The 9,853-nt window shown below is 40.0% G+C and overlaps 1 protein-coding gene across 4 annotated transcripts in view; it reads left to right on the top strand.

The window, feature by feature from the left end:
- The window catches only part of Spire1 (spire type actin nucleation factor 1), a 102,278-nt gene that overhangs the window by 27,645 nt on the left and 64,780 nt on the right, over positions 1-9,853 (top strand). For all 4 annotated transcript variants that reach the window (XM_005356227.3, XM_013349544.2, XM_005356226.3 and 1 more), the window contains exon 2: positions 6,917-7,150. In XM_005356227.3, the coding sequence (XP_005356284.1) occupies positions 7,022-7,150 (129 nt within the window). In that variant the 5' untranslated portion in view covers positions 6,917-7,021. The remainder of the gene's footprint in view (positions 1-6,916; positions 7,151-9,853) is intronic.

Here is a 9,853-nt window from a genome sequence, read left to right as displayed (position 1 = left end):
AGTCTTCTTCATTCTTCCTCCTTCCTTTGGACCCACTGTTGTTCCATTCCCCTTCCCCTTTTAATGTCTTAACAGTTGACTTAGGCATCTGCCGTGGTGATGTCAGCCTCCATTCCTGGCTCAACACTGGTAGAAGCTATCTGCTTGCCATCTCCAAGGCTAGATGAGAGTCAGTGAGTTTTGGATCCTCATCTGTAACTTTCCCTGAGAGTGTGGGGGCTCCAGCACAGGTGTTTTTGTTCCTGTTTTCACAGTGATTTCCAGAGTCTTTGTAGGAATCTAGGCTTTGACTGTCACTTGGAGATTTGTCACGTGGTTCCTCCAGCATTTTCATTCCAGGATAATCCTAATTGCATGATTCCACAGTCATCTTTTTTTAAATTTTAATTTATTTATTTATTAAAGATTTCTGTCTCTTCCCCGCCACCGCCTCCCATTTCTCTCCCCCTCCCCAATCAAGTCCCCCTCCCTCTTCACAGTCATCTTTCAAGTATATTTAAAATCCTTGCTGTCTCAGATATAGATTAGGAGTCTGAGAAGCAGACACTCAGAGACAGTCTCTGATCCCACCCATAGAGTGTGCGGGTATGGGATCTGACTTTGATCCCCAGCACCCACATGCAGTGTAGCACATTCTAGCCCTGGAGGAGAGGCCAACAGGTCAGCCAGTCTAGCTGAACCAGCTCCAGTGAAATACCCTAACACACAAAAATAAAAAAATAAAAATCAAGATGAAGGCCCGGTAAGAGAGCTAAGTAGGCAAAAGTTCTTCCATATAAGCCTGATGACCCGCGTTCTATCCCTGGAGTCCCCAGTGGGAGGAGAAAACTTGACTTCTGAAAGTTGTCCTCTGACCTCCACATGTACAACCATGTGGCATGTGTGTGCCTCATTCTCATGCTCTTATCATATATGCATATGCAAGTTATCAAAATTAAAAGATGAGGCAGAGAATGCTTGAGGAAGACACTTACAACCTCTGGGCTTCACATGAACACATATTTACTTGTGCTCTCAAACACACATAAGTATGTACACACAACATACATGTGTGTACACACACAAATGGAAGTTACATTTGAAAGCCACTAGACTTCTAAGAGATGAATCTAAGTGTGACTAATCATATTACAGATGCATGTGTGCTATCATTTTTCCTCTTTTAATTGTTTGGATTTTATGCCAGTGCTTAAACTTAACTAGGCCTTAGCTTGAGATTGTTTGGGGTGGAAGTGGTTTTGCTGTAAGAAGTGAGACCAGCTCTGCCCAAGTGTTGATGGAAGCATGGCGATATTCCATTATAGCTCGCTGTCTGTGGCTGTTCTTTCTCCATATTTCATTCCCTCTCGAGTCGTTTAGAATTGAAGGTGGTTTGCAAAGCGCCTGCTGTTTACTCTGTCTTTCCCTCTTCTTTCCCCAGTCCTCCCTCCTTGTTTTCCTCCTCTAGCTCACCCTCTTCTTAAACTTGGAGGGTTTGTACACTCAATTCAACTGGAGACACAGATAGGAATTTTTACCATGTGGAGTTGACATTAAACCTAAACAAAACATTCAAAGCATCACATAATGCTTTTATAGTGAATAAATAAATGAAAGCCATGCTGCAGGCTGGCTTCCTGACCGACTGGTTCCTCAGTGAGAGAGTCATGGGCAGAGGTAGGAGTGGAGGGACCTGCGCTCAGCATCACCTGCTGCTGCCTCTTTGCTAAGACAGCAAACAAACAGAAATGCTGTTTGGTCTGATTTCTAATTTGTTCTTTGCCACTGTGCTTTTTAAGCTACAGCTTCTGTGTATTTATTCCAGCCAGTAGGCTTCTTTCTCTCAGAGCATAAGAGTCCCCACACAGTCCTCTCCTCGTCCCATAATGTTCTGCATAATCTATTGCTGAAGAATCAATGTTGGTATATTGTTATTGATGGAAGTCCATAGTATTTTAGGGTTCAGTCTTTGTGTTGTACATTTTTTGGGTCCTGGCACATACATAATGACGTGCCTCCCTTTACTGTGTCCTGTAGATGTACTACTTGATGGAGTACTTTCCTCACCCTAAAACCTCTGGTGCTTCACCGCCTCCCTTCCCCTGAGCCTTAGCAACCACTGTTTATCTCCTCCAGAGTGTGACATGGTTAGAATGATACAACGATAGCCTATCAAATTGTCTGCTTTATCTAGTAAAATCATTAAAGGCTTACATTTCGTACAGTTGTTTTGAACTTGATAGCCTTTTTCATTGCTTGGCTCAGGCCTTATTTAGCTGTACCCAGCCTGAGCTCATTTTTTTTTTTTAATCTGTGACTCATTTTCCTTTGTCTCTATGTTCTACAAATCCCTTGTCCGCTTGTTTGTTCAAGGTTGTCTTGTCTGTGTTTGGACAATTGTGAACAAAATTGTTGTCAATATTTCATGTCTTGATTGTTTTATGTGGACAGAAATGTTCAGTTTATTTGAATGTAATTGCTGGATCATATGGTAAGAAGATGTTTGCTTTTGTAAGAAACTGCTGAACTGTGGGCATGGCATGGTGAACATGCCATATTGCATTCCCAGCGTCAATGGATAAGAGTTCCTGTTGGTCATAGCTGGTGAGCTGGCATGCACTTGTAGATTCAGCCACTTCCTAGTTGAGGAAGAAGGATAACTTGAGGCCAGCTATAGCATCATAGTGAAACTTTGTCTCGGGGAAAAAAAGAGAAAAAACCACTTCCAATTATTCTACATCTTGTTAGCACTTGTTGCTGTCAGCTTTGGCCTTTCTAGTAAAGGGATATAGTAGTGTCTCATTTTTACTTGAAGTTCCTTTGAAAATCATACAGTGTACTTTTTTTTTATGTTTGTTTAGTTTTTCAAGGCAGGGTTTCTCTGTGTAGCCCTGGCCATCCTGGAACTCTGTAGACCAGACTGGCCTCGAACTCAGAGATCCACTACTCCCCCCACTCCCTGCCAGGTAGCTGGAATTAAAGTTGTGAACCACCACTGCCTGGAAAACAGCTTCTTTTTATGTGCCCATAGCCAACTGCTTGATCTTTGATGGAGGAGGCCACATACTTACCCATTTTACTTTTTAATATTTATTTTGTTTTTGATTGTTTGTGGGGGTATGTATACATAAGTGCTCGTGCCTGTGGAGGCCAGAGGCATCAAGTGCACTTGGAGTCAGAGCTACAGGTGGCTGAGTGTGCTCGGAATTAAACTCGAGTCCTCTGAAGAACAGTAGTGTGTGCTCTTAACCACTGAGCCATCTCTCCAGCTCCTTAAGCTTTTAAAATGTTTCCATACGATTTGGCCAGCGTTCTTCTAAAGTTAATTTCAAGTAGTTGTCTATAGGAGCTGCTATGTCCAGTGTGCAAATAATCTGAAATTTTCAGTAGTTTTTCTGGTGGTCACCTCTTGTCCCAGCTCAGGACTGCAGAACTGCTTACAGACTTCTTGAGGGTCCTTCATTCCCAGCAAAGGGAAGAGCCACCTGTGTGCATGCCTGTCTAATGAGCCCAGCTGTGTTATGCCTGCATCTCTCAGAGGCCGACTTACATTTAGAGATACCTGTGACTCAGACGAAGTCAGACTTAAGACCAACAGTTCTGGAATGTTTAAATGGACCAGATGCTGTTTACTCTTGGGTCGGAAATCCTCCAGGATGTTTCAGAGCCGATCAGGTTGGGTCATCCGTGTGGTGGTCAGTTGGGAGGACAGAGATTGAAGTGACCATAAGGTATTTACCTAAACATAAACCTTGCATACAAGAGTGGAAGGAATTTTTATCTTACTGACTTTGTTCATTAACTGTTAAGTTCCTACTGCTCATAAAACAGTTGAACATATGACGATGAAGTCTAGAGGGATTTTTGTTTTCAGTGAGCTCAGTCTCCTTGTTGGAGAATTAAGATGTGTTTGTAACAGTTCACAGCCTGTGAATGAGCCACAGAGAGTCACAAAGCAGAGTCATGGAGTATTCCTGTTCTTACTGGATTAGTGTCAGCTTAGTTTATTTGTCTCCGTTCCTTTAAGAGGACTTCTTTTAGACAATATACTGGTTTTCAGTTCACCTTTAGACTCATATTTGAAGGATGTAGACTATTGATGCCCAGAATTATTGCTGATAGAGTTGTATTAACATCTACCACATTTGTTTTCTATTTTTTTAAACCTTTGCTCTCTGTTCCTCTCTTTTGCATTCCATGGACTGTCTGCCTATTGTGATTTTAAAGGAACATTTTACAGGATTGTGTTTTCTCACCTTTCTTAGCACACCAGTTGTACTTATTTTGCTGTTGTTCTCTGAAGTGTCTGCCCTAAAATTTGTAGTGTGCATTTACAATTCAAGCCCAGTTTCCTGGAACACTATTCCATCCACATTGTAGGCAGGACAAAAGACCTGACCTATCAAAATAATCCCAGTTCTTCCTCCTGTCCCTTATATTATTTCTGGCTTACATCAGGCATACACATGCTACACAGGAGATACATACATATATATGCACACATAATTAGTATGGCAGTTGTTCTTTTAAAGTGGTATTTGTTAATAGTTAGAATAGAAGTTTTTACTTGACCCCAATTCTTTCTTCAGTGGGTTTTTCATAGAGATCTGAGTTTCTGACTTATTTTCTTTCTTCCTAAAGAATTATCCCCCACTCCCCAGGCTAGTTATGGCACTTAGGCATTGTATTAAGCAAGGCTTCTGAGAAAGTCTTTTTCACTTTTGAAGGATAACCTTATGGAGTATAAAGTATAGGTTGGGTTGGTTTTGTTGTTGTTTTCCTTGAGGCACTGAATATTTTGCTTCCATCTGGTTGAATGTTTTCTGTTGATGCAAAAAACACAGTTCTCACCCTAAAGAGAATAAGAGATAGTTAATTCTGGAGCCATTTTAGTGACCATGGCCCAGGAACCAGAACAAGTTTCATGACATTTTACGGGACATTGGTGGGTACATGAGAGAGGCAGGTACAGCAAGATGAGGGAGACTTTTCTGTAGGCCTCAGGGGCTGTCTGATGACATTCTGAGCTTTTGGGCTGGTGGAAGCCAATGGATCTGCTAAGTCAGTAGATCCCAAGGGTTTTTTTTTTTTATTTTATGACTCAGGATGCTAATACAGATGCACACAAGTGTGGACAAGGTGGACTATCCAGGGGGCTAATGATAACATTTCAGTCTCTGCAGACAGTGCTTTCCTGGAGTCTTCACGTTTCTGAATCTGCTGCCCTTCATCTTCTTACCCCATTAGTAAGATGGCTGCTCCCCTACTAGCTTGTTTCAGAATTATTTTTCTTTGATTTTTTTTTTATAATTTGAAAATGCATGTCTAAATTCAATTTTTGTTTGTTTCTATGCTTGTTTGGTTTTGCATTTATGCTGCTTGGTGTTTGCCAAACAGACTGTATCAGAATGTTCTTCCTGCCAAGAATTTTTTTTTAATAATTATGTTGAACTATAATCCATAGCATTATATATATATACAATATATATGAGTCAAATATATATATGCTCATATATGTAATATATGAGTCAAACTATAAACCAGTCTATAAAATAATTATACATATGTCTATAGTGGCACAAGTAATTGAATAAATCATAGAAAAAGGACAAATTTTCCTTACAAAAAAGTCAGAATCCTGTAGCTAGTATCCCCCTTGCTAAGAGGTGCAGTTTAGCCTCACTCTACCGCTGATGGACTTTTTTTTTAAATTTTTTTTTATTTGTGTCTTTTTTTTTTTTTCAGAATTAGTTAATAGTTTTCTCTTTCAGAGCTTGGGATGGCTCTTTTAGTTTCTTGCCACCATCTACCAGCTACTGCTTCTCTATGGTTTGCCTCTTTTCTGGATACGTGAGGTCTAGTGTCCAAGATTCTGTGGAAGTGGGGACAGTGGATGGCTTGTACTTCCTTTTGCCTCTGGGTGCTTCCTGCTTCCATTGTCTTTGCTGAGGCGGGGTCTCTTCACCTGTCTTACTTCTAGTGCTTGTGCTCCCAAGTTGTCAGCTTGGGCTTTGGGTAGGTTGAGCTTTCCCTTCAGGTAAGTCACTCTGGCATGGTGGTAGAGTAAGATGCAGCCTTAGGCTGCCACATCCCATGACCTTGCAGACCTTTTAGGATCCCCACATTGTTCTGTCCCTCCACTTTCTACTGACCTGCCCCTCCTGGGGTGCTAAGATGGAAGGAATAGTGGTGTTGGTGTTATAAAGTAAAATACAGGCACTGCGTTTATGATTTAGGCAGTGTTGAGGGATAATCTAGAGTTCTCCTGCTGGTCATGTCTGGAGCACTTGTCAGGGTGCTGTTGATGGTGGGCCTGCTCTTCACAAGTCAGGTTCACATGGACGGAGGCGGCCACATGGAGGATTCTCATGTCTTTCATTGCAAACTCTGGATTTAAAAAAATAAATGAATCTCCCATTTGTTTGTGCCATTTGAGAAGATGTATTTCCAGTGAGTGGAACTCATTGAGCAATCTGTATATTGATATGAAGATATTTCTTGTTATTTGGGCTTAAGTAAATTGCTACTTAGAATTGAATTTTTAAGTCTCAGCTTTTTTGGAAGATCTATGAAGTCTCTAAACATTGAAATAAAATTTTTTGGAAAATACTGCAAGTCAGCTTAGTCAGTATTCATGTGTGTGTGTGTGAATGAGTGAGTATGTGTGTGTGTGTGTGTGTGATGAGTGGAAAATGCTGATCTTAACATCTAGTATAAATTTATGAAAATATGAAAAAGGTTTGTGGATATGTTATGAAATCACACAAAAATTGCTGTTTTCAAATTTTTTTTTTGCTGCATCAAATTTTTAAACACATGTGTTGGTAAAAATTTTTAAATTTCTTCTCAAATATTAGTTATGTCTGAAATCATGAACATTTCATGTCTTGCCGTCTTTAGAGTCACCTCCATTCACCACCATCTTTAATATCCGTAGGTTATTGAATCCCTGGGAATTATTATTTATAAAGCATTGGACTATGGCTTGAAGGAAAATGAAGAGAGGGAGCTGAGCCCTCCTCTAGAGCAGCTCATCGACCAAATGGCCAACACTGTGGAGGCTGATGGTAACCACGATGAGGGATATGAGGCTGCAGATGAAGGCCCTGAGGATGAAGATGGAGAAAAGAGAAACATCTCAGCTATTCGGTCCTATCAAGATGTCATGAAGGTAAAGCCATAGTTCACTTTAGTACTGTCTCTCTGTGAATCATTGTCTCATAGTTTAAAAGAGTGGCATAGTGACTCAGCATTTGACAACAGTTCAGACTGTTTGCAGCCTGGCTGTGGCCTTTTGCTGGGTCATGGTGCTTGGCCACTTGTAGGTGTGTTGGGTGTTGGTTATCTTTCTGCCATCCGGCTGACTGGGCATGATTCTGTCAGCTGGCCTCTGTGGAATGGACAGCATCTGTGAACAGGTTCTGTACCTGAAGACTGAGCCGTGCCAGTCACAGCTGATTGGTGTTTGGTTTTTTATTTTGGTCTTCCCATAGGAATTTGTTTGTTTGTTTGTTTTTACTGATTTTATTGAGGTCTGCATTTTTCTCTGCTCCCCTCCCTGTCTTTCCTCTCCCCTTTTACCCTCTTCCATGGTCCCCATGCTCCCAATTTACTCAGGAGATCTTATCTTTTTCTACTTCCCATGTAGATTAGATCCATGTATGTCTCAGGGTCCTCTTTGTTGTCTTGGTTCTCTGGAATTGTGTTTTGTAGGCGGTTTTTCTTTTTTTTATGTCTAAAAGTCACTTATGAGTGAGTATATATGGGTTACTTCACTCAATATGATGTTTTCTAGCTCCATCCATTTGCCTGCAAATTTCAAGATGTCATTTTTTTCCTGCTGTATAGTACATTTTCCTTATCCATTCTTCAGTCAAGGGGCATTCAGATTGTTTCCAGGTTCTGCTTATGACAAACAATGTTGCTATGAACATAGTTGAGCATATGTCCTTGTGGTATGATTGAGCTTCCTTTTGGTATAAACCCAAAAGTGGTATTACTGGGTCTTGAGGAAGGTTGTTTCCTAATTTTCTGAGAAATCGCCACACTGACATCCAGAGGGGCTGTACCAGCTTGCACTTCCACCAGCAATGCAGAAGTGTTCCCTTTACCCCACAACCTCTCCAGCATAAGTTGTCATCAGTGTTTTTAATCTTGGCCATTCTTACAGGTGTAAGATGGAATCTCAGAGTTGTTTTGATTTGCATTTCTCTGATGACTAAGGATGTTGAACATTTCCTTAAGTGTCTTTCAGCCATTTTAGATTCCTCTGTTAACTAGTTCTCTGTTTATGTCTGTACTCCATTTTTTAAATTGGATTATGTGTTTTTTTGGTGTCCAGTTTCTTGAGTTCTTTGTATATTTTGGAGATCAGACCTCTGTCTGATGTGGGGTTAGTGAAGATCTTTTTCCATTCTGTAGGCTGTCGTTTTGTCTTGTTGACCTTGTCCTTTGCTTTACAGAAGCTTTTCAGTTTCAGGAGATCCCATTTATTAATTGTTTCTCTTAGTGTCTGTGCTGCTGTGATTATATTTAGGAAGTGGTTCCCTGTGCCAATGCGTTCAGGTATACTTCCCACTTTCTCTTTTATGAGATTCAGTGTGGCTGACTTTTTGTTGAGGTCTTTGATCCGTTTGGACTTGAGTTTTGTGCATGGTGATAGATCTGGGTCTATTTTCATTCTTCTACATGTTGATATCCAGTTATGCCAGCACCATTTGTTAAATATGCTTTCTTTTTTTCCATTTGATATTTTTTTGCTTCTTTGTCAGAAATCAGGTGTTCATAGATGTGTGGATTAATATCCGGGTCTTTTATTCGGTTCCATTGGTCCTCCTGTCTGTTTTTATGCCAATACCAGGCTGTTTTCAGTACTTTAGCTCTTTAGTAGAGTTTGAAATCAGGGATTGTGATGCCTCCAGAAGTTCTTTTATTGTACAGGATTGTTTTGGCTATCCTGGTTTTTTTGCTGTTCCATATGAAGTTGAGTACTGTTTTTTTGAGGTCTGTGAAGAATTTTGCTGGGATTTTGATGGGCATTGCGTTGAATCTGTAGATTGCTTTTGGTAAGATTGCCATTTTTATTATGTTAATTCTACCTACCCAAGAGCATGGGAGATCTTTCCACTTTCTGGTGTCGTCTTCAATTTCTTTCTTCAAAGATTTAAAGATCTTGTCATTTAAGTCTTCCACTTCTTTAGTTAGAATTACTCTGAGATATCTTATGCTATTTGTGGCTATTGTCCTAAAAACAAAAATTAATTAATAACTAATTAATTAAACATTGGGGTTGGCAGACCAATAATTCTGTGAAGACCACTGATAAATAGTAATGTCAAATGTGAAGAATAGAATAAGGTATTGCATAAGAAGCAAAATTTATATTCTGACAGTGGCTACAGGCTTGGCCGTGTGTGCGTTGGAGGGGCTGCACAAAGAATAGAGGAAGAAGGGACACACAGAGTCATGGTCTATCCAGCCATCTGGTACCGTGGCCGAGGAGCAGCAGACTGCTCCCACACTACAGGGTAGAAGATGATGGAAGTCTTAGAATTCTTGCTCAGCAGCATTAAGTAGATTAACTTTTTCTTTTTAAGATTCTTGGGCATGTATTAGTTGGAATGAATTCATTTCATCTATTATGTTTTAGATTTGAGCCACTATGCCTATGAAAAATATGTCATTAAAAGTATACTTAAGACATATTTTATAGTTTGGGGGAAATTATACTTTTACCAATTCTATTTTTGGCACTTTTGTTTGAGAATATCATAAACTATTTGCTTTTTGGTTTCTGTATTATTTAACATTCCTATCAGTTTCCTATCTGTAAATATTATGACTGTTCTTTTCAACTGAATGAAAGGGGGAAATT

Source organism: Microtus ochrogaster, chromosome 18 (assembly GCF_000317375.1).
Source record: "Microtus ochrogaster isolate Prairie Vole_2 chromosome 18, MicOch1.0, whole genome shotgun sequence".
NCBI classification, from domain to species: domain Eukaryota; kingdom Metazoa; phylum Chordata; class Mammalia; order Rodentia; family Cricetidae; genus Microtus; species Microtus ochrogaster.
This window is presented reverse-complemented; position numbering and strand designations above follow the sequence as displayed.